This window comes from Molossus molossus, unplaced genomic scaffold, assembly GCF_014108415.1.
Source record: "Molossus molossus isolate mMolMol1 unplaced genomic scaffold, mMolMol1.p scaffold_m16_p_20, whole genome shotgun sequence".
NCBI lineage: Eukaryota > Metazoa > Chordata > Mammalia > Chiroptera > Molossidae > Molossus > Molossus molossus.
In genome coordinates, this window is record NW_023425356.1 from 52,774,657 (window position 1) to 52,799,202 (window position 24,546).

The 24,546-nt window shown below is 60.5% G+C and overlaps 1 protein-coding gene across 1 annotated transcript in view; it reads left to right on the top strand.

Moving 5' to 3' along the window:
• Positions 1 to 447: 447 nt before the first annotated feature.
• The window catches only part of LMX1A (LIM homeobox transcription factor 1 alpha), a 100,085-nt gene continuing 75,986 nt past the window's right edge, over positions 448 to 24,546 (top strand). Inside the window, exons 1-3 of the mRNA XM_036273170.1 lie at positions 448 to 500; positions 807 to 1,035; positions 3,053 to 3,239. Coding sequence (XP_036129063.1) covers positions 960 to 1,035; positions 3,053 to 3,239 — 263 coding nt within the window. The 5' untranslated portion in view covers positions 448 to 500; positions 807 to 959. The remainder of the gene's footprint in view (positions 501 to 806; positions 1,036 to 3,052; positions 3,240 to 24,546) is intronic.

The following is a 24,546-nucleotide window of genomic DNA, read 5'->3' on the forward strand; positions in this document are numbered from 1 at the left end:
GGCCGGATCCGCCCCGGCAGTCTGGGCCCGACTCGCACCCAGGACCCGGGCCGCCGCTTTCCCTCCCCGCCTCCGAGAAGCGGCGGCCCTGCTCTCGCCTCGAGGAGCGACCGGGCGGGCTGGACGTCCCGAGAAGGCCGGCGCCGCGGCCACGTCCCGGCCCGGCCCGCGCGCCGAGGAGCCGGCTCCCTCCCAGCGCGCCAGAGCCGCGGCCGCTCCCTGCAGCCTCGAGGGCCTCCGCCGCCCGCGCCGCCGCCCGTCCCGCTCCGGCCTCGCAGCGAGCTCGCCCGTCAGGTAAGGGAGGCGGCCCGCTGGGCTCCGGCTCGGGCGGGCGCTTCTGAAAGTTGATTTGAAATGCAGCCAAGAGTGCGCGGGGCCGGCGCGGCTCCGCCCCGAGGCGACTCCGCTGCTCCTGCAGACGTTCCCGGCACCGGCGGGCAGCAGGAGGAAGCCCGGCGCCCGCGTCCGGACCGCCCGCTCTGCCCTCTCCGCCGGGGCAGGTGAGGGGCGCACGGGGTCGGGCGGGCGCGGGCGGTGGAGGTCGCGGTCCCGCGTGCCCGGGCCTTTCACCCCATCCCACCCCGGAGCAGGGTTCCGGCGGGGACGTCCCCAGGGCCCACCGCAGTGGAGGTTGGGCGGAGTCGGTCCGACGAGGGAACCCTGGGCTGGGACAGGGTGGGGACGTGGGGGCAGGGAAGGAGAAGCGCAGTTGGGGGGCGGAGGCCTAAGTACATAACGCGTTGACTTCGAGTGGAGGCAGATCAGTTGGAGCAGCTCGCGGTGACTCGTCTCCCCGCCTACCCCAGGCTCCTCTTGGCCGGCCTCTACCCTGCGGCTCCTTCTGCTGCCCTGGCCACTCCCTCCGGCCTTTCCCAGGAGCGCGCTGGCCGGTCCCGGAGGGCGCGGGCCCCAGAGCGTCGTCTCCTCTCCTCCGCAGGTCCCCGCGGCCCGGCCCGAACATGCTGGACGGCCTGAAGATGGAGGAGAACTTCCAAAGCGCCATCGAGACCTCGGCCTCCTTCTCCTCGCTGCTGGGTGAGTACCGAGACCACGCACCTCCGCGCCCCTGGCCCCGTCTGGAGCCGCGCTCGCTGGGACGCACTGGGCGACAGGGCAACTCGCATCCCACTTCCTGCGCTCAGCTGAGCCCCCGTCTGTCCGTCAGTCCCTGGGTCCGTCCTGCCCCACACCGACCGCGGTCTCTCTCCGGGCACCGAGTTCCCCAAAGCCGCGGGGGCCGGGCGAACTGGCTCGCAGGCGTCTGAGTGGCAAGCGATTAAAAACACCCTGGGCTGGATATTTAATCACGGAGCTGATCGACGTCTCTCAAATGCAACCCTCTCCTCGGCGTCCTGGAGGCGAACGTCGAGGCTGAGGCCCCGGGTGCCCAAGTCGGAGGAGGCTTCTGGCGCCCACCGACTGACTCCAGCCCTGGTCTCAGCTTCCACCCGGCCGAGGGGCTTTTCCGGGCCGCTGGGCAGCGCAGTGCGGGGATTAGCCGGCGCGGCGGGGCCCTCGCCTCGGCTTTAATTAACTGGAGCCGGAGCCCGGCCTGCGGTTCTCCGCTTCCCCAGCCCCTTCGCGGCGACCGCGGGGGAGCCGCGCTCGAGACCTGACAGCATGTCCGCCCGCGGGGCCCCGGACCAAGGCCAGGACCTCACCCCACCCAGCCTGCCCTGAGCACCTTTTAAGTTCGGGGAGTGGGTGTTTCGATTGTTTAAACGGGAAGGGATTTTGTTTTGTCCTTTACTCCCTCCTCTCTGCACCACTCGGACCCGCTTTAAGCGGGGTGGAGGGGGAGCAGAGACAGTGCAGTGGGGGGATGCCGCAGGGAGAGGGGCCCTTGGGCTCCCCAGATGAAACGAAATCGCCCGCCTGCGTCCCTCTCTTCCAGCCGCCCTCCCGGAAACTTAGGAGGAGCCGGGGCAGGAGCGCGCCTCCGCTGGAAGCGGGCAGTGGGGTTCACCGGGGCTCCAGGGCTCGTCTCCACCGAGAGACGGCGCAGAGAGAGCAGAGATCGTCCACCTTGAGAAGCACGTTGCTGCTCTTCCCAGCCTGTCGGTGCCCCAAGGCCACTGTCCCAGGCGGCGGCCGGTCCCCGGAGGGGAACACCCAGGAGTGTAACCGGGAAATGGGGAAAGTCAGGTCCTGTGGGACACCCCGCACGCAGCTCTTGTCACCCCAGGCAAGGCCTTCTTTAATCAGCTGTGAAATGTGCCAATGAAGGTGCCAAGTGTTCTTCCACCCCCCCCCCAAAAGCACCCCATCTAGCAAACTAAAGGAAGTCCAAGGGGCAGGCCCAGCGGAGCGCCCTGCTTGCTGAGCTGCTTTGGGGTTGGTGCTGCTGCGGACCCCATCCCAGGCGGCTGCGGACCCCACCAGCTTCCCGGAGCCCTGGCCAGAAGGGAGCGCCCGGCTCCGCTCCCCGTCCTCCCTCCGTTTTCCCGTTCTCTTTATTTTGATGCCTCTTAATTATGAAAAACCCATCTGCAATTTGCACGGCAGCCCGAGATGCAGCAGTGTGGGGCTCGTAGGTCTGAACACAGAGTTTGCCTGGGGCAAGAGGCTATTTTTCCCTCCGCGCGGGACTTTTCAAGAAAAGAAAAAAACGATTGTAAAACCTCCGCTAAAAAAAATGAAAAAGCCTAGAACTTCGTTTGAGTAAAAGGCAAAACCAAACAGAATTCTTTTTACACATTCAGTTTTAATAACGGTCCGTGGAGGCACGCGTAGAGATCTCATGATTGTGTGATGACCCCGGAGCACAGATTTATTGCGACTCTAATTCTGCAGGTTAAGGGCACACCCGGCTAGTTTGATAATTAAAGGCCACTTACAGATGTCCTCTCTTCTGGTAGAGTTTAAACCTTCCCTGTGTATTAGAAGCGCCGCTTGGTTTGCTTTTTCTCTTGTCTCCAAAACCCGGGCTGCGTGGACCGGCCAGGGCGTCCTCCGGTGGGGACGCGGGACATCCGTGGTGTGAGTGATTGGGGGCGTCGGGCGCGGTGGCAGGAATGCCCGGCTCACCCGCGACCCTCTGTTGCGGCTGCAGGCAGAGCGGTGAGCCCCAAGTCCGTCTGCGAGGGCTGTCAGCGGGTCATCTCGGACAGGTTTCTGCTGCGGCTCAACGACAGCCTCTGGCACGAGCAGTGTGTGCAGTGCGCCTCCTGCAAAGAGCCCCTGGAGACCACCTGCTTCTACCGGGACCAGAAGCTGTACTGCAAGTATGACTACGAGAAGTAAGTGTCCGCGCGCCCCCGCCCCGCACGCGCGGTCGGCGGCGCCCTGGTGCGCGATCGAGAGCCCAGAGAGGCACCTGAACGCCCAGAGACGCTTGGTGTCCTCTCCCCGCGCGCGGTATGCTCCCCGGGAGAAGTGCACCGCGCCACCCCGCTGGGCCGGGACGCAGGCGGAGGGCTCCTCTCCGTGGCCGGCTCGCACCATTCCAGTCTTCTGGGGACGCGCCCTGACTTGGAGTGTTCATGGAGCTTGTTCCCTCCAACCCCCTTCCCTGGGGTGCCCCGCGGGCTGCCCGCGGTCTCTGTCTCCTCGCTGGTTCCCGCCCACCTGACCCACCTGGGTGCACCCACCAGGCGCCGATTGCCAGCGAGCCCTGAGGCTGTGTCCACACCAAGGCTTCGGCTCCCTGCACGCCTTTCCCGCTTGGTTTTGTCCGCTGGGTCCCGACATATTGCGCTCAGAAATGGCGCTCCAGCCCCTCAGAGCTCCGAGCGCGCACCCCGCTTGCCTTTTCTCTCTCTGTAGTCTCCCCCTCCCTTCCCCGTTCCTCCAAACCCCTGGGGCGCAGGGCCTCTAGGCCACCCTGGGGGCCTGCCCACGTCGCGCTCCTTCCTGCGCCTCCTCCCGGCCCCCCCTGGGTGTGTGTTTGGGCCCCGCAGCGCAGCGGGGAACTTCCCTCCCGCCGACCTGAAGGTCCCGTGTGTTTTGAAGAGAATGGGGGGGCAGTATTTCAGAAAGTGGGTTACTTGGAATCTCCACTCCTGTGATACCCGAAGCCTGGGTAGGGCCGGGAGTGGGATGGGGTCCTGGGTCTGGCCAGGCAGGCCCCACGGTGGCTTTGAGGGGCCAGGGGAGGAAGACTGCTCTCCTTGTCAAAGTGGTGAACAGGGACACTGGCTTCGGAGAGGCGCCGGGGGGGGGGGGGGGGGGCTGAAGGACAGAAAGTGGCTGTGCTTGTGCCGTGGGGCCGGGCTGTGTGACCAGAGGGAGCCTGGGGGCGAATTCGCAGTTGTCACTGGTGAACAGAAGGGACAGCACTCAGTGAGGACAATCGGGCGGATCCGTGCATGGAAAGGTGTTCCTGCCCTGTTATTAAACACACGCAGGGAAGCGTGTGTGCGTGTGTGTGTGCTCACACGTCTCCGTGTAACAGAGAGCACAGAGGAAAAGCAGGAATATGTTTGTTTCCGTGTTTAGGTGTGAGTGTGACAAAGCTATTAGACCTTGTGACCCACGCAAAACGTCCTTGCTCTGACTCCATGCTGCTCTGCCATGATAGCTTCAAGTCACCCCGCGCGGAGAGAGTCCGGCATGTTGACGCTGGGTGTCGAAAAGACACGTTACATTTTGAACGCTCAAAAACATGCACATTTGGTTTGGGATGAGCTGTGTGGCGCAGACCAGCGTGAAGTACGAATGCGTGTCTGCTGGCCCGAGTGGGGACCGTCGCAACGTTAGGAAAACAAGACGCCCGTGGCTGTTCTCCGCTGTGTGTATTGCCGCGGTGTCCGGGCGGAAGGTGCAGCTGTAGGTAATTCGGCGGATGTGGCCCACAGGACGGCTCGCCTCCGGACAGAGCTCTGGTGGATGGCTGCCCGGCCCCGGCTGTGGTCCGGAGGCGCCGGGACGGTGCGGGTCCAGTCTTTATCTTTCTGCTTGCGGACGCCCACTGAGCTGTCCGCGTCGGTTGGGCAGAACACTAGCGAATTCGAAAGTGTTGGCGCTTAGGAAAGGATTTGGGTTGTGCATTTCTATTCTGTGTGTGAAGGGAAAAAAAAATCACAAATCAGAGAAGGCTCGAGGGTCAACACAGCTGTCCGGCCCATCAAATCTCCTTTCGGGAAGCCGGGCTGTGTTCAGAGAGGCAGCGGTTGCTGTGGGCCCCTGACACAACAATGTCTCTTCCCGCTCGGCCCTCCGGGGCTGGCGTTCGGGCTGATTAGCCCCCGGAGGGTCACGTCTCCCCCCACAAAGCTGTTTCTGCAGAGAAAATTGCAGGGATCAACTTGCCAGCTGTTGGCCCGGGCCCGGAGGGTTTTTGGGGAGTGTGAGCCGTGCTGTTTGGAGGGGCGGCGATGGGACAGGGAGGGCTCCCGCTGTAATTTCGACAAAGATTTTGGAGACACAGATGTTCGAGACGGGGTTGCTCGGACTCTGGAGCTCCCTGTCTACGTCCAGCCTGGCGGTCGCTTGTTTAGATTAATTTTATTTCTCTCCCACTCCTCCTCTGTCCCCAGTCCCAACCCCCCTCTTCTTCCAACAAAACAGGGGTTTTAATGTATCTGACCATCGCCACGGTATTAGTCTGCGTGGTGGGAGAGAAAGGAGAGGTTTGTTTGTTTCTTTGTTTTAAAATTGGGCTCAGGACGCTCTCCTGTGTTCTTCATTGTGACTGGAGCTCCTCCTACCGCAGGGCACGGTGGGGCTGGGCGGTGAGAGCCAGGGGGCTCAGCCTGCCTTCGGGGGGTAGCCCGGCACTCTCCCTTGTCTGCACGTCCTGGCTGTCGGGTGTTTCTAAGTGCGGGACGAGGACTTGGGCAGGGGCTGTCCGGCACAGCCAGGTGTCTGGCCCCTGGAGGGTCACCACCCAGTCTTAGATCACAGTCACGGCACAGAGAGCTCATCTCCTCTTTAACAAGTACGTTTGTAAAAATAATGTTGCTTCTGTTCCATTGGATATTTTAAAACCTTGAGGCCCATCCGAGGCAGACAGAGAGGACGTTGGGACCACGGCTGAAGCGGTTGGGACGGTCACGGGGGTAGAAGTGGGACAGCTCATCCGAAGGGAGCCTTCAGGAAACACGCTGGTCACAGAGTTCACCAGGCGCAGACGCTGTGTCCGCGCGTGAACGCGGTCAGACAGACAGCGAGTGGGCGGACGTCGGGGGGCCGTACGCGTCCTGGGCACCAGGCACGTTGCCCCGTTTATTTCAACCATTTGTCTGTGCACTTCTGGGGTTTGAACCTCTCTTCGCTGCCTGGTCAGAGTGAGATTTCTACTCCATCAGCCGGTTGTCACACCTTCTCGGTGTCAGGCACTGAGTTTGTCTAATTAAAAAAAAAAAGCACTTGACAGAGGTTTCTTGGGCACAAGCCATTTGTTTGGAAGCTTCAGGATGTTTCGTTAAACGTTTCTGTCCTCCACCACGACACCCTGAGGACAAATGTATCTTCTGATCGTCCAAAGCAAATGAACACTGAGGCTGGCGCGGAGAAGGCTGGTTTCTGGACGTCCAGAGTAGAAGGCCGGGACGGGACCCCGTTGTTCGCGACCTGTCAGTCAGGTGGGAAGACGCAGAGCTGGAGAAGGGGCGTCAGGGTGCTGGCGGGGTCTGCGTCCACAGACCCTGCCGTCGTCCCCGTCCCGAAAGTCGGCAGACGGCCAGAATATCCCGGCCTGAGACGTCTGTTTATAGAACTGCCGGTCCTGATGTGACGGAACCATCTGATCTGGGTGGTTTCGAGTTTTCCCTAAATTGGTCCCAAACCAGCTCCGCAGTACCAGAGAGGCTGCTGAGTTAGGGAATGTGGTGACACCCTAGCGAATTGGGCCTCCGGAAGGGACCCCAGCTCAGAACGAGTCAGTCCTGGGTCCTTTGGGCCATTCCCCTCACATGTGCGGGTGATGACCGTCCCTCGGAATGCTCTGGACGTCCCACCGGCCGCCTGGGATGGGATTGCTGTCACGGGGCTGCTCTCTCCGCATGTCCCCAGACCACAGGCAGGGGAGACCTCTCCTCCTGGGCTGACCTGGGTTCCTCCCCTTGCTGTTGGAGCAGACGGACTTTGGGAAGACAGGGACCGAACTGGGGCTCGGCACACCTCCCTCCCAGCATCGGTTTTGCTGCTGGGCGGCCCCGGGAGGGAATGGCAGAGCCATGGAGTGAGCCGGGGTGAACCCCTTCTCCGTTGCGTCAAGGTCACGGAGGGTGTGCGCAGGGAGGACAGTCAGCCGGGTTTTATGACCGGGGCGTTCACTCGGAGATCAAAATCGGGCAGGTGGTCACTCCCCAAAGGAGCCGCAGAGGAGGCGACAGGGGCCATTGTTCTAGTTCTGCTCGACTTTATCTGTTGCTGGCGCCCTTGCTGGCGTAATAAAAGGCAAGGAATATAAAAATCAAACACAGCTAGGTAATAAATTGATGTCTGCCTCAAGTTGCTGGGGGCTTAGTTTGAAATACGCAGCGCCGTCCTCAGGCTGTGTGTGTGTGTGTGTGCGTGTGTGTGTGCGCGCAACACAGAACTTCCCGCTTTTTTATTTTTTATTTAGGAGGTGGTTGGAAGCCGCCCTCGCTCGGAGGTGTTTTCTTTTTCATACGTATTGGTCCCCGGGCAGGAATTTCTCGGAATCTTCAGACTTAAATTCTGAAAGGGAGTCAGGGAGCAGGCGCGGCTATTCTGTGCCGGGGCCGAGGGACAAGCCCTGCCTTTGGACCCAGGCTCTGCGGTTCTGTGGGTTCTTACGTGAAAGGGGCGCGCTGGGAGAAGGAGCTGTCCCCGTCGGCCGTCCGCGCCGTGCCGGTCGGGGACCTGTGTCAGGTTCCGCGAGGAGAGCTGTCCCCGTCGGCCGTCCGCGCTGTGCCGGTCGGGGCCCTGCGTCAGGTTCCGGTGATGAGAGCTTTCCCTCTGCGGTTCTGTGGGTTCTTGCGTGAAAGGGGCGCGCTGGGAGAAGGAGCTGTTCCCTTCGGCCGTCCGCGCTGTGCCGGTGGGGACCTGCGTCAGGTTCCGCGACGAGAGCTTTCCCTCTGCGGTTCTGTGGGTTCTTACGTGAAAGGGGCGCGCTGGGAGAAGGAGCTGTCCCCGTCGGCCGTCCGCGCTGTGCCGGTGGGGACCTGCGTCAGGTTCCGCGATGAGAGCTGTCCCCGTCGGCCGTCCGCGCTGTGCCGGTGGGGACCTGCGTCAGGTTCCGCGACGAGAGCTTTCCCTCTGCGGTTCTGTGGGTTCTTACGTGAAAGGGGCGCGCTGGGAGAAGGAGCTGTCCCCGTCGGCCGTCCGCGCTGTGCCGGTGGGGACCTGCGTCAGGTTCCGGCGACGAGAGCTTTCCTTAGCTCGCCACGTGCCGGCCGGTCCGTTTCTCGGTTCGGGCAGCTCGTCCGCGGACGGCGAAGACGCTGGCTGGGTGGCCCGTGGGAGCCGGTCCGTTGATGAAAGGATCGGCCGATTCTTGTTCACGGTTGAACACGGTTTTGGGGGGCCGCGTGTTGTGAGATGAGGAAATGAACCAGAATTTAAAATACTCGTGATATTACCAGAAACGCATTCAACCCCCTTAGACTACATGCGTATACAAACTGTCGTGGTTGAATTATGTCCTGTTTAAAATACCCGATGTTGTCGCTTGGTTATAAGGCACTGGGTTACAACACAGGGACATGGATTGCGGGGGTGGGGGCAGTACCCTCACGGCCACCACAGATTTAAAAATAAGTTCTGCCTCACTCTCAACTCTGAGCTCTCCTTGAATGCTTTTCAGTTTTTTTGTTTGTTTGTTTGTTTTTTACATCTTTCTAACGTGGCGTTCAGAGGGGAGCTCGTGGTGAGCAGGCGAGCTAGGGAGGGTGGGGGCCGCAGGGGCGCTGGGACCTGCCGCGGGGGGCCTGCCCGGGTCCCGCATGCCTGTCTCCCTCCAGGAACACCCTGCGTGTTTTCCTGAGAGTCTCTTAGCGACACGTGGGACGGTGTTTCTGCCAGCAGCCTTTGGGTTCGGTTTGGGGAGGTTGGTAACTTGGAAGCCCAGTGGGGGGAAGGTTCTGGAGAGAAGAGGCCGAGCCGCCTCATGCCTGTTCCCCGGGACCACGGCCGGCGGAGGGTTTACGTCTGTCCTCGTCTTTGACGCGTGCAGGGTGGGGCATTCCCAGCAGTTACCACCGTTGGAATGAGCTATGTCATCGCTCACCAGTGGTGGCAGCCCCGTGTCTCTGTCACCCATGAAAGGGCCTCTCGCCAACCGTCCCGCCGAAATGAAGCGAACGCCTTCCAAATGTCAAATTGTTATTTTGGTCAAGCACCCTCATCCGTGTCTGTATTTTTAACCGAGAAGAAATTAATAAAAGCGGCTGCAGCCCTGGCACTCGTCAGCGGGAGGCTTGGAGCTCCGTGGGCTGAAGAGGAGGCGCAAAGTCCCTAATCCTGCGCCGTGTTTGTTTCTGCAGCCCTGGAAATAAATAAGGCGCGGCTTAGGCGGGGATTACGTTTCCCGGGCGCTGGGCGGCAGTCGGACTGCCGCAGCCACGAAGTCTCGGTGAAGACGTCACGGGGGGAGTAAAACCGGGGTCCCCCCGCACCTGCGCACCGGCGGGTCCACCTGACCCCATCGCAGATGGCCCGTCTGGGTAGCTACCAACGGATTTGCAAAACCTGCCTCTGTGCTGTGCTCTGCAGTGGTGGCCCACGCCGCCGATCGTCCGCAGAGCGTGTCGCCCGCTGCCGTGCTTGGCCGAGCTAGAACTTAAGGACGCCATCACCAGACCCCATTGTCCTGAAACAACGAAAAATACGGGACGGACAGAACTCTTCCTGGCCCGTTGACTGACGTCACGGGAAGGAGCCTGGTCTCTTCCAGCCTTGGAGATGCCAGTCGGGGGCCCTGGGTTTGGGTAACTGAATCCGTCTGCCCGTTCTGACTGCCCGGGGGGCTTGTCTCAGACCATATTCGACTTGTGTTTTTACCGTCATTGCTGCCTGACGGACGGACTCAGACAGGCACCTGGCTGCTGTGGCTGGACCAGCGGGTCCAACAGGCCCCACGGACCTCTGTCGGTATAAAAAATACCCGTAGCCTCTAGCGTGGCTGGGAGCGGACCACATGCCGCGCAGGGCGGGGAAGAGCAGGGGTACAGGTGTCTGAGTGGACAGTGGTACAATGACTGATCAACACTCAGGACCTTTTTTTTTTTTTTTATCCTCACCCGAGGACATTTTTCCATTTTTTGTTCAGGTAGAGTGGGAGGGAGAGAGAGGAACAGAGAGAGAGAGAGAAACATCGATGTGAAGGGACACATTGAGTGGCTGCCACCCGCACAACCGACCAGGGCCGGGGACAAACTGCAACCGAGGTATGTGCCCTTAGCGGGAACCGAACCCGGGTCTCTCAGGACCGCAGGCCGACGCTCTAACCGCTGAGCCAAACCGACCAGGGCGTGATCAACACTAATACGAGAATAAACTCCACGTTTCACGTACTCGCAGCTGGGAACCTACGTTCCCCTCCCTGTCTGTCTAGGGCGCTCATCTGGCCCCTCCCACCCTGCGCCCCCCGTGTCCCATGTTCCTTAGACGCCGTCTCGTGGGAGACCTCACTGTTCCCTGGCCTCCCTGTGGCCAGCCCATCCTCCTGGGTTTGCTCATACGGAGGGAACAGGTGTCTTCTCGATGTGCGAGGTGACGGCCCTCCGGGTCCCAGAACAGGGCTCAGCTCAGTCGTTGGGGGGTGTAGCTCTCAGCTTGGTGTGGCCCCACGGCCGTGACCCTTTGAGTGACCGTGAGGGGCCCCTGGACACCTTTCTGAGTGTGCCCGGCCCCTTAGCAGATACGGGGCTGTGTGCTGCCCCTGCAGGTGGGTGGTTTTTCGGGGGTCTGAGAAGTGCCCAGCTCTGATGCCGTCGGGAGAACCGGGGGGTGTTGTCATCTGGCACGTGGCCTGGCCGGTGTCTGATGGGTGGGCACCACCCTCCATGCCCAGCTGTCTGCTTTGTCTCTGGGCACACACCCTCCCGCCGGAGACAGTCCTCTGTCTCCCGAGCCCCCGTGCGAAGGGGTCTCTGGAGCGGCCTGCCCTCATGACACCCCCTTCGGTGACACCGCACTCACAGGTCCCTGCCTCCCCCCACAAGCCTCAGGGGCCTTTACAAGGATTTTTCAAAACAAAACAAAACAAAACACCCCCTCCTGAACTCCAGATTAGCCTCTTAAGCGCTTATAAGTTCTTTTAAATACCAAAAGCTGGGCTCCTGGGGACTGTCCCCCAAACCATAGCTTCATTCTTCACATTGTTGTCATTCACCGAGCAGTGGATGAGGGCCAGCCCCCCCGGGCCCAGAACGTCCCTCTCTCTGCAGGAGGGTCAGTATGTCTTTGTGGAGGACGGACAGCCAGACCTGAGTGGGACCTGGTGTGAGCTTGGCCCGGGCCCAGTCCAGGGTAGAAGGGGTGGATGACTTTGGGGCCGGGCCGGGCCCAGGACAGGGAGCAGGCGGGGCCCGGGGAAGGTGTGGTTCCTGCTCTTTCCCAGAGTGTGGCTTTCACTGGGCCCCTCCTGGGCACTGGGAGAACCAGGGATGGCGGAGGCTCCGATGGCCTGGATGTAAAGATCTGTCCTTGCCCGGCTGGAGTGGCTCAGTGGATTGAGCGTCGTCCTGTGGACTGAGAGGTCCCGGTTCAATTCCGGGTCAGGGCACATGCTGGGGTTTCTGGCTGGATCCCCAGTAGGGGGCGTGCAGGAGGCGGCCGATTAGTGTTTCTCATCGATGTTTCTGTCTCGCTCTCCCTTCCTCTCTCTCTAAAAAATCAATAAAAATGTACTTTAAAAAATTTATCTTTGCCCTCGAGTGAGGTGGCTTTGGGGGGCCCTTTTGTCTGGGACCCAGCAGAAACACGGGAACCCCGTTTCTGTTCCCGCCCCAGGCCCTGCTGGCCCTGCACAGGCGAGATGGACCCTTCTGGCCACACCTGCCTTCGCCTGGTGCTCTGTCCTGTATTTCAGCCTCCTTCTCAAAGGGCCTCCTTCCCGCGTCCAGCCCTCGCCCCACCCCTCTGTCCTCCCAGGCTTCCTCCCCAACGCTGGCTCCCGGGGGAGCTTCCTGCTCCCCCCGGGGAACCGATCCTTTTAAACCCAACCGCTGAGAGTTTCCACCTTCTGCTGCGGGCACCCCCCTCCTGCCCCCCTCACGCTGTGGCAGGGTTCCCCGCGCACACTGACAGCCACTGTCTTCAGGGGACACGCACGGTGCCCAGAGACGAAAGCCCTGGCGGTCCCGTGAGGTGGGCTCCGGAAATGCAGAGGGGAGGGACGTCCCAGGGACCCTCCCGCTGGGCTCTGAGCCCCTGCGCCCGGACTCAGCCCCGGCACCGGCTCCCCCACCCCGGCTCAGGGTCTCCGTCAGCCTCGCCTTCTTGCTCATTGTACGTGCTGAGCCCAGCTGGTGACCTTCGACATTTCAGATGGCCTGGTGCAGGCTGGCGCCCGCCCTTAGCTGGCCGCCCTCGGAGAGATGTCATGAGGTAATTCACACTGGGACGTGCGTGGTCATTTGGTTTTCTTCCAGACACTTCTGAACTGGAAGGGTGTTCACCGAAAGGAATGACGATTCTGTGACAGCGTTTCGGTCCTCGGAGGGGCCAGGGCAGGAGATGCTTTCGTGCGGAGTGCAGATGTCACTGCAGGGAGCGTCCCCGCTTGTCAGCCCACACCCTCCCCCTCCTGGGTCTTCTCCTCGGCAGGGCTGAGTCCTTCCGTCTCGGGAGTCGCTCCACAGACGGAGCGGTGGGCGGGGACACGGATAATGATAATGTGGGTGCTGCATGGACCTCCCAGCACTGGGGAAATAATTTGAAATGCGCGTCCCGGATGTCCGAGCCTTGGTTTCCTTGTCTGTGCAGAGGAACAGAAGAGCAACCTCCTGGGTTGTTGGGAGGGTTCCCGAAGGTACGAAAGGCGGAGTCTTCTTGCAGAACACAGAGGACTGTACTGGGTCCGGGGTGATGACTGTTGGGTTTCTTTGGGGGGGCGTTAATCCTCACCCGAGGGGTTTCTTGTTTGCTTTTTAAGATATAGCATGGACGGGAGGGAGGGAGGAAGAGAGAGGGGGAGAGAGAAACATTGATGTGAGACACATCGATTGGTTCCTCCCGCACAACTCTGACCTGGGATCGAACCTGCAACCCAGGCATGTGCCCTTGACCAGAATCGAACCCGAGACACGTCGGTCTGTGGGCTGATGCTCTGACTGCTGAGCCAAACTGTCCAGAGCTCGTTGCTGTTTTCACGTGAGTGAAAGAACACTCTTCTCCGGAGCCGAGTGGGGTGACACGGTGTCCTGTTGGGAGTGTGGGCTCCGGGGGGTGTCGGGGTCAAGCCCTCGCTCCCCGGTTTACCCTGTGTTCCCTTGGGCATGGGTCCACCTCCTCTGTGCTCATCTCCTCTCTAAGCAGGGATAACGACGGTCCAACCCCACGGGGTCGTTTCGGATAATGCCTGTCACGCGTACAGGTCGCTGCTCGGCCTGTACAAAGTGCCGTAAGAGGGTTTGTGGGGAAAAAGTCTCCTTCACGGTTTCCCGGAGCCTTCATGCATATTGTGCCGTGGGCCCTCAGCACGGATTTGAAAGTTGTATCAGAGCAGGGATTTCCCCGCATTTGTACTCGAGGAAAGCGGTTCTTAGGCGAAGACCCGTCTAGGTCCTGCGGTCGGGGCCGGAGACCTGGGTGCTGTCCCCAGCGCTGACCCCGGGCCTCGTGGCCTGTCCACTCTCACACCACTCCTGCCGGAATGCTGGTGTGCACCCCCAGGGAGGGCACGATCCTCAGCCTGTCCTGCTGAACCAGCTCCTCGACAGCAGACCCCGCCAGCTGGACCCTGCCGCTTGGCCGTCCGGCCAGAGTGTGCCGTGGAAGGGTTTCGGGTTTCGGGTCGCCTGCGAGTCTGTGTGTGGACACGGCCGTGCACGTGTGTTGCTCCTGCCGGTCCCGCCCCATCCTGTCCCGTCCTGTCCCGACCGGCCCGTCTGCGTCCGTCTCCGCCGTCCCTCGAGCAGGGTGACGGACAGCAGAGCAGCCCAGGCCCATGTCCCTCCTCTCTGGCTCCCAGAGTTTGCTGTTGGCGACTTTCGTCCTGGGAGCCTGTCTGCTCGTTTGGCGGCAACGCGGTTCCATGTCGGATCCGGAACCTTCCAGATGCAACTTCCCCAGGACCGCCAGCAGCTGTCCCTCCGTCCCGCAGTGACCCCTGTCCAAGCTTCCCTGTGAACCTCCCTGTGCTTGCAGACAGCCCTGGCCCGCCAGAAGGGGTCCCCCTGCGTCCGCGGGGGGCTCACGTCCAGGACAGTGGGCTCCTTGGAGCTCCTCGGCCTGGCCGGGTCGGAAAAGGGGCGGAGGAATCATTTTTTCGGGGAACGCCGTCTTCCTGAACGGTGGTATTCCTCTCCCCAGTACCGGCCGCCACTGGGTCCTCTCAGTTCTGCTGTTTAGGGAGATGCCGCGCCCGCCTGCACTTCATCTCTGTAAACGGGCGTTTAATGAAACCAGAGATCCCGGGTCGTCCATCGGAAAACTAGGATGTGCTCCACTAGCCGTGCGTGGATTTCTCAGATTTAGGGTTACACGGAGCCTCGTAAACCACTGGTCCATTAATCCAGTCACTTGGCCCTGGCCGGTTTGGCTCAGCGGTTAGAGCATTGGCCTGCGGTCCAGAGAGACCCAGGTTCGGTTCCCGCTAAGGGCATGTACCTCGGTTGCAGTTTGTCCCCGGCCCTGGTTGGGTCGTGCGGGTGGCAGCCACTCGATGTGTCCCTTTCACATCGATGTTTCTCTCTCTCCCTCCCAGTCTACCTGAACAAAATATCGAAAAATGTCCTCGGGTGAGGATGAAAAAAAAAATCACTTGTTCCCTCAGGCCGTCATCCAACGGACCCATTAAATTCCTGCAAGTGCCCGGCGTGTAAAACACACCCAACGAAGGCAGCGGCATTCATGAGCGAGGGGAGGCTGCTGAGACTCGGAGATGAAACAGGTGCTCAGAAGGAGTAAAACGGTGTCAAGAGGGGGTGGCCAGTGGGACAGGGACCCAGCCCTTGCTTCTAAGTCCCTTGATTTCATGTCACTGGGGGCCATTCGCTGTCTCCACTGTGCTCACTGGAGCTTGAAGTGCACGTTGATTGGTGGGTTTGCGGCCTGTCTGTGTCCCTAGACCATCCGCTCTGTGAGGGCGGGGACCGTCCTGTCTCTGCAGCGTTTAGTTTCCTCCGAATCCTGCATCCAGCATCTTGTACGGTGCTGGGCGTGGGGCGGGCATTAGGCAGATGCGTGCTGGTCACAGGGATCAGTGGATCCGGGAGTGACGCGTGGGGCTGTTCACGGAACAAGTGCCACCGCAGACCACCAGAGACGTGCGGACCTCGCCTTCGGTGGGCGCGTGAAGATGTGAACAGCACGAAGCAGCGCGAACCCAGGGACGCTGGCATCAGGTCATAGCTTCAGGTCCGGGGAGAGACGCAGGCCCAGGGGCACACTGTGCGGACCGAGAAGGGAGCCCAGGATGGGCAACGCCCGTGTTGGGGGGCCCGGGGCCGTCTGGGGCGGAACGCCGCACCTGGAAGGTTCTGGAAGGCAGGGCAGTGGTGGGAATGGCAAGAAGCCGGGCCAGCTCTTTGCCCTTGGACTGGGCAGGGGTCCCTGGTACCCTCATCAGGAGTCATTCTGTCAGAGGCAGGGAGCCGGCGGGACAGCGTTTTGATGGGCGGTGCAACGCGAGGGAGCAGAGGGTGTACATGTCCGGCCCTCTCGAGATGAACAGGGGGAGATGGAGCCCGAGAGGAGGGGGGATGCTGCAGGAGGGGTTGTGAGCCTGCGCGGTGGCCCTGGTGAGGGGAGCCAGGTAAAGGAGGGCGCTAGGACCCAGGAGCGAGGGGGCATCGCCCTGCCAGGAGGGACCTGGGGAGGGTCAGGGCTCAGGTTCCTCACCAGCTTGGTCTTGGCCAAGCGTCTCTGGATCGGCCGGAACTGGTCACCACAGGGCCTGCAGAGGTGGGTCGGTTCTCCATCGCTGTGCGGGTCCCCCACGTGTGGCCGGTGCAGCTGCCCACGTGGCCTCTTCCCCAAGGTCACCCTGGTTCATGGGCGTGTGTCCTTCCTCAGGTTCCCAAGGTCTTTGTGTGAAGCTCACTTGTCCACTATCTTCCTGTCTGTGCCCCTCATCGGTGCAGAGCTCCGTGTGGTCAGAGCGGGGTCCCAGGGGTCCCCCGTGTGGCTGATTCCGGAGGACAGGTGTGTCGGCCCCTCAGGCTGGGAGCTTGGCCCCCGGCCCCTCCGCATGCCTGCTGGCCGACAGGCTCTTGCTGTCTGTGGCTCTCAGGACTCCGAGAGGAGGTGCTCCAGGGTGGGGCCCTGGGCTGCTTGCTCGCCAGACCACAGTGGCCGCTGCCCTGTTCCGCCGTCTGTCCACGTGGTTGGTTCATAGGTCTGCTCCTCCACGCGGGAGCTGGTGACCTGGTGGACGACCGTGGGCGTCCCTCTGCTTTGGCCGGACAGCCTTGGGCAGACCCTTTAGCTTCTTTGAGATGATGCCGTCTTCCCCAGCACCTTGAACTTGAGCTCCCGGATGTGATGTGCAAGTGGGGGACGCGCAGGGCAGGTTGGCGGGAACACTTCCCTAGGTCCAGCGCTGTCATATCCACGGGATCCTAGGAAAGAGCAGGTGACAGGGTCACAGGGAATGAACTTGAGATGGGCGTCTCCAAAGACGCTGTCACCCTGTGGCTCTGCTGCTGTGACCAGTAAGTTCAGAGGAAACTGACCAGTGGTGGGTTCTCGTTGCCATGGACCCCAGCTGATTACAGAGGAACGCTCCTACCTGCCGACTGGCGGGAAGGGTCACGTTCAGACAGAGCTCAATGGCACTAGAAGGGAGACTGGGGGCAACACTTCATGCCGGTCACTTCTGTCTCCCTGTTGAGAGTTTCAAGAGCCAGGCCAAAGGGACAGCACCCTTTCAAAGGGCAGCAGGGCCACAGTGGGAGGCCTGGAAACTGGGGAGCCAGCCTCGTTAGTGTCAGCACAGCCAAGTGCTCCCCGCGCCCGGCGGAGGACTTCCCCAGGGAACTCCCCCAAGGGTTCAGGGATGCAGTTTGCAGATGGCCAACTCTCCGCGGGGGGATTTCAGCTTCACCCTGACGGCGCTGCTTAGTCCAGGAGAGAAGGGTCGGAGCCCCGTTCCCTGTCACGCGGTAAGACCCACGGTCAGGAGCGTCCCCTGCCACGGACGCAGGGAGCTCCTATTCCTGACTTCCTGCCAGGCTGAGCTCATTCCCAAAGACGAGGTGCAGGGAGAACCTGTCCTGCCTGAGGGGTCGTGGCTTCCGTCCAGACGGTACTTCCTCTTTGTTAGACTTGAACAGTGGGTTTCGGGGGAGTGGCGGAGAACTGTGCTTCCCGAGCCCTGGTCCGGTGAGTGTGCGGAGGGGCTCAGGCGTCCTTGTCGGTCACCCGCAGCAGGAAGCATGGCTGTGAGTCCCCCTTTTGGGGTAGAAACACATACACACACACACTCTCTCTCTCCCTGTGCAACTGAAGATATGTAAATGTGGCATCATTGAGCAAGGTCAGAGGTGTAACCTGTGGCCAGAGAGCTGAGTCGCTGCCTCCCAGTTCCCATGGGGACCCAACCCGTATCAGAATCACCAGCACCAACCAAGGAACGGTAAGTAAGCGTGACAATCAGCCACAGCCGAGCTCAAAGTCCAAGGTCATCAGCGAGTGTTCTGGATACGAAGGTCTGTCCCCCAGGGTGGGGGTGTCGGAGGGGCATCCGCAGATTTGATTCGAGTTAATGACCCAGAAGAAGGGGACGGATTCTGCACACGCAGCGAGGAGGTAGTGACATGGTCAGGATGGACGGCGGAAGACAGGCCCGCCCCACCCCAGCCCTCGCCGCCCCCACGCACAAGGGTTCAGACCCCGGCTCTGCTACTTGGCAGGTTAACCTCTGAGGACTCTGCCTCCTTATTTCTAAAAGACAGAGACCAGCTCTTTACATATGTTCCAGGGATTAAAGATGATGTGTGTTTGTGCGGTGGCAGTAAAGAGTCTCCACAGATAGCAGCTAATTATGCTAATAATTTACTCACTAATGCTCGGCGATGCCAGCCAACTGTAGATGATGCCCATATGGGCGATTTTATTCTCATACCACTGGTTTGTTTCTTTCATTACTTTTAAATCTCTGCGTGACTTTTCTAAGAATCCTCAGTGGATACCCTAACACGTGAAAAGGATGTATAGGCAGGCAGGTTGCCTTGCAAAGGGAAAACACACACTGGATGCGAGGACGAAACACCCAGAGAAAGAAATACTCGCTCTTGAGAAACAGATGCAACCGACTCAGCGTCGCCCCCTACAGACTGACCGGCACCCTTAGCCGGCAGGCATCCAGCCCCGATGGTGAAATACTCCTAGGCTGAAAAATAATCAGCAAATTTGTTAAGTCGGCCTGCGTCTACCCTTCTTTGCCAATAATTGTTATCGGCTGTTGGCAGCTGAAGGTTGAAACGCGCTCTCCCGAGCTGATTAGAGCTCTCGGGAGAAAAGGGTGCATTTCAACATGACAAACGTGTGATCTCGGGTCTCACACCACATTTCGCAGGGGTTAGGAAGTTCTTGGTCGCAGAGTGGACCCCAACTTTATCAGTGTGCTAACAGCAAGGGGGCACACCTGCCCGTTTTCAAATGTACCTGCGATCCTGACTCATTTATACGCCCGCCGCGTGAGATGCTGGCTTCCAGGAGAGAGTTCCGAGTCTCGGAGTTTGTGTTTTCTTTCTAAAAATCACATGCAGTGGCTCTCGGTCCTTCTCATGTTTACTTTGGAGCTACTGCCATGGCAGTGAGCATCCGGAAGAGCCTGGTCTGCGAGAACGGGCGGGCTCCGGAACGGCCCGTCCCCTTCCAGATGAGGAGACCTGGCTCCAGGACGCACCTCCTTGCATTCCTAACTGTATTCCGTTCTAATGCATTTGAGTTGAAATAGCCACATGTTGCTACTGGACTGGGCAGAGCAGCTCTAACGCTAGAAAGTGCAGTATCTAAAGTAAGAGATTCGCTGGGTCAGCTTCACCGCAGGTGGGCGATGACAAAGAGCCTCGATGAACTTAAATATAGATCCATAGACATGACCCACTTTGAAGAACAGAGGAAGACGGACTACTAGCAAATAAACAAAACGCAAAGCAGAGGGAGGGAGTCGATAGAGGTGTGTTCCAGGTTCTTGCGTGTTGTAGGCACAACAGTAACTTGGTTCTGCAGCTGCACTGACCACACTGAGCCCGCGGCTGCCTGGGGACTACGGCACTGGACAGTGCAGGTGGCCTTTCGGTCACCGTGGGGGCTGCTACGGTGTCCACGGGACCCCTCCTTATAGCCTGAGTTTCTCTGTGGCATTTCCCATCTTTTCATTCTCTTGGAGCGTATTTTTCTTTACGCCTTTGAGCATAGTTCTAATAGATGCTTTAACATGTCGGTCAGCTAATTCCAACGCCTGGGCGCCTGTGGAGGTGGGCTGTGCTGATTCTCTTTTCTGTCGAGTGTGGGTTATGTTAGATTGTATCCTGGATGTGATACATTGTCAGTAACCTGAATTCTTATGCTTCTTCAAAGGATACTTGTACTTTAAGAAATTTCCAGTAGGCAAGTTAACTTGGCTGAACTCCAGCTGAAACGCTGTCTCCCTGTGGTGGGCGGAGCTAGCATCTTGGTTCAGCTCCTTGATCCTCGACGGGGCGGTTGGTTCGTGGCCGGCAGAGACCCGGGCAGAGTGTATGTGTGCAGTTGGGTCTCCTTCTCTTGGGGTCTTTCCAGGTCTCTGCTCTCATTTTTGGCTGCTGTCATTGCTATAAAGTCTGTCCTCTGGTCCTTCCATCCAGTAAGACGGTGGTTTTTCCATCCGAGTTTCCTGCTTACTCTGCTGGAGCAAAAGCTGTAAAAACAGGAAAATCACCCATTTTTAGTCCTTTCTTCCTCATACCGACTCCCCTTTACATCTGCCTGCTTTGGGCCGTTGTCTGCTGTCTTCACGTTGCTGCTTTCTGTGTGTCGTCTGGAGTTTCTGTGGGAGGGTTGGTCTGATGGCAGCTGCTCGGTCACTTGGAAGAAGGGCCTGTTTCAGAGTCGACTCAGCCCCTTGCTGTCCACCTCGCTCCTGCCTCTGCGCCTCGGTTTCTTCCGCCGTACGGGGGAGTGATGCTCCCTGCCCTCCGCGTTGTCGTGAGGGTGGGATAAGCGCACTTAGACTTGTTTCTGGCAGAGTCATCGCTCGGCGCTAGGAGTTGTGTGTATTGTGAGTTCATCGTCTCATTTTGCATATGTGAGTCACATAGCTAGTTGGTGGCAGAACCATTGTTGGGTCCCCAGTTCTCAGCTGGGCTGCACATATGGTCTGTACATACACACACACGCGCACACACACACATGGTGCACATGCATGCATGCACACACGCACACAGCACACACACATGGTGCACATGCATGCATGCACACACGCACACAGTACACACACACAGTGCACATGCATGCACGCGCACACACACATGCACACACACGGTGCACACGCATGCACGTGCACACACTGTGCACATGCATGCACACACACACACATGCACACAGTGCGCACACATGCACACAAGAAATATGTGTATCTTAGAGGCAGCCATTGTCATCAGTGCTGTTTTGATGACCTGATGGGACTCTGTGTTTTTTTTTTTTATCCTCACCCGAGGACATTTTCACATTTTTTTGTTCAGGTAGAATGGGAGGGAGAGAGAGGAACAGAGAGAGAGAGAGAAACATCGATGTGAAAGGGACACATCGAGTGGCTGCCACCCACACGACCGACCAGGGCCGGGGACAAACTGCAACCGAAGTACGTGCCCTTAGCGGGAACCGAACCCGGGTCTCTCAGGACCGCAGGTCGACGCTCTAACCGCTGAGCCAAACCGGCCAGGGCGGGACTCTGTGTGTTTTATGTTTCCAGGGATTTGATCTTTTGAGAGGTGGTGGAGAGGGCAGTCGGACAGACGCTGGTATCGGCCTTCTCTGCCAGATGCCACCCACATTTTTGTTTCCTCTGTGTGTCACCCTTTCTTCACCCACATCCCTGTCAGGCTTGGAGGGGGTCACTTTGACACTGGCCACCTGCCAGAATGTTGCTGCTCTTTTCCCACTCAGAGGGCCGCTCCCCTCACCCCCTGCACTCTGTGCACAGGTGAGCCTGCCTGCTCTGCTGAGCTAGTGCGGTCCCTCGCCGAACGGCTCCCAGTCGCTGGCACGGTTTGGGGACAGAGAGGGCCAACTGCGCTGAGAGATCAGGCTGGCGCTTCAGCTCCTTGCACCCCTCGAGGCCTGGGTGGACGGCCCTCCGGGGCCCGGCTCGGGGCTCTCGCCGTGGGCCAGCTGTGCCCTGCTGCCCCGTGATGCTCTGCTCTCCACTTGGGTGTGGAGATTTGTGCCCAGAGGTGGACGGCCGCTTCCTTCCCTACAGGTGCGTCGTGAGCTGAGCGTGCGTGAGGAACCTGCTCTTTGCGTGTGGGTGTCGATAGAACAGGAGACCCGAGGGAGTGAGGGATGGGCACCCCTTCCTCTTCTGTCCAGCAGGAGACCCAGGGCTTCCTGGGAAGGGAAAGTCACCTCGTCTCTGGGAGTGGGACTGGACCGGATGAGCTGAATCTCACCGTCGGTCACCTTCCGAGGCTGGTTGGCATAGCGGTGCCTCCAGCAGGGCGCCAGCCACCGTGAGCATGGTGCCCCTGTCCTGCCAGGGGCCCTGCCGGTGAGTCCCCTGTGCCAGCCTGGGCTGGGGCACACGTGCAGCTGGGCGGAGGTCTGTGAGGAGCACGCCTCCCAGACCTGGGGCTGGTGCTGGACTCACTGGTACCGGTGTGTTAACTGTGGGCTCCGAGCGGGCGCTGTGGGGGGGACGCCGTGCCCAGGGAGAGATCAGAGACTGTGCACAGGTCTGGGCCCTGCCCGCCACATGCTGATGGGCTGCTGGCACTGACTTCTCCACGAGGGAGGCCTCTGTCCCCAGCGGTAGTTGCAGGAGCAGACCCTGGGCCCGGTGGCCCTGCTCAGAATACACGGGTCTCTGTGTGGGGCCGAGAGAAGGAGGCAGACGAGGGCACAGCGTGGTGTTCTGGTTAATGAGTTTTCCTTTCTCCCGGCCTGGGTCGTACTCTCTCCCCCCTCCTCCTCCACGCTCCCTGCTCCCCTCTTCCCCCGGTCTCGACCCCGTGTGCGGGCCCCCACGTTAGAGGGAAACATCTTCCCACTGAGGGTCCTTGTTGGGCTCTGCAGTGGAGGTGGTGGCTGGGCAGCTTTGGGGCTCCCCACCTCCGAGAATTCCCAGGAGAGGCCTCTCTGCCAGAAGGACTCACAGCCCACACGATGCCCTTCCCAGCCTTTAATTACACTTGACTCCTCCCCAGCCTCCTGCGGGCAGGGTCTGCCTGGGACGGGCTGGGTGTGGGCTCCGAGCTGCGGGAGGTGCTCCTGGCCTGGAGCGGCTTCTGCGGCCCCGCCCGGGTCCCCGCTGCAGGTGGAGTGCTGTGGGGTCAGGGGCTGGGATGGCCGTGGGGACTCCTCACGTGGGTCCGAGCACAGCTGCCCGGGTCTGGAGTCCTTCCTGGTGGGCGCTGGGCGAGGCTTTGGGGTTCAGGGCTCAGCTGCAGCGCCGGGCACAGCCGCCCTCGCCCCGGGTCGGCTTGCACACCCAGAGGCCCGTGTGACCTTCCTGTGGCTCTCCCTGAAGTCACGCTCGACTCTGCTGGGGTCAGGACCTGGGGCTCTTTCTCGGTGTCTGGTCTGCTGCCGCCGCCCCTTGGAGAGGGGCCGGGGCCTGTGCTGGGTGCTGGACACTGTGGGGTGGATTCGGCCTCGGTCGGGGCGGAGTTGGGTCTCTTCTCTCTGGGGGATGCTTCCTCCTCCTGCGGGGCCCTCAGGGGTCGTCCCCACAGTCCTCCCCTCATGCTCCTGGGCCTGCCTTCTCCCCCAATGCGGCATCCGCGCCCCTAAGTTTGGCTGCATCCCTGACATTGGGTTTTGACCCCAAACCTACCAAGCCCCCCTCTGCCCTGGTGTCTAGACCCCTGTTTCAGCTGCCCGGCCGGACATTGGAAGCTGGCCGAGGCGTTGACAGAGGCGGGTCGTGGGGTCTCTCTCAGCTTGCTGGTCACCGAGACAAGAACCAGAGGGAACTGAGCCAGGTGGGGGGACTAGATGGGCGAGGATTTGGAGGTTCGACACCACGCTGTTGGCAGCAGGGAGAGGAGGGTGTGGGGAGAGCCGGGAAACTCCCTCGCAGCCGGCAGTGTGCGGTCAAGAGGCCAGGGGGCGCGCCTGCAGCCTCCTCTCAACTCACCGGCCCACTCACGAGACGCGGGGCCTCCGTTTCTTCCCCCGTGAAATGGGGAGCTGGTCCCCATGGCTGTCCGGGCTCTGATCCCCAGTGACGCCTTCTCCACGGGGCCCAGACCGCTGACCGGCTCTGCAGGGCCGCCTGCCTCCTGGACCGGCTGGCCCCTCCGGGAGAGGGAGCAGGAGGAGTCTGGGAAGCACTTGGGGTTCCCATCGCCCCGCTTTCAGCTCTTCCCAGCTGTCCTGACAGGACTGTGCGGCCTGGAGGGCGGGCGAGGTCCGGAGGAGCCTCAGAGGCGTCCGCGGAGGGTGGACTCTGAGAGCCCAGGCATGTCCAGAACCACGGCTTCCTGCCCAGCTCAGCTGCCGGCCCCCCCGCCCCTGCAGCTCCTTCCATCAGCCCCCTGCAGCCTATCGGGAAGGTCCGGGGGGCCGCGACGGCTTTGACTGAAGAGTGTGTAATATAAAAGGGCAGAGCTGAGCCTGAAGGGACCGGGCGGCTCGAGCTCCAATATTGGGGCCCCCGGGGATTCCGCTCAATATCGCTGCGGCCGCAGGGAGGGGAGGCAGGCGGGCGAGGAGGTGTCTCGGGGTAGCCTCGCCGAGCGCGACGACACAACAGTGGCGACATTTTAATAAGAGTAAAAACAGTAATCATGGCGCCTTCAGGTTTATTAACTTGGGGAAGCCGGGTTTATTAACTCTCCCGGCTTATTAACTTGGAGGAGTCTTCGCTCGTGGCCGCGTGCGCCGGAGGCTGGAGTTCATCCGTCTCGGGCTCTCCGCGAGGAAGCGGGGCAGGGGCAAGGGAGGGGCGGCCGTGATAGGCGAGGTAATTAGAGGGACGTTATTGAAATCCAACGCACAGGCAGGCGTGGTAATTAACGGGAAGACGGGACGCTCCGGCCCTGCCCGCTGAGGACCGGGGGGCTGTCAGACGGGCCTGGTCTGGGAGCTGCTGGGCCGCAGTGCGAGGCGGTGCTGGGAAGAGGACGTGTACTTTGAAACAGAGATCGAAACTGAACGGTGCAGAAAGGAGCACACGTCTCCTCCCTGGTTACCGTCACCACACACTATGACAAGGAAGCCATAGAAGACAGAGAGGCAGAAGGGCTGACGTGGACCTTCGAGTTCTGCGCCGGGATAATCCAAGCCTCTCAAGAAGAGGAGGGAGCTATTCGGGTCTGGGGAGGG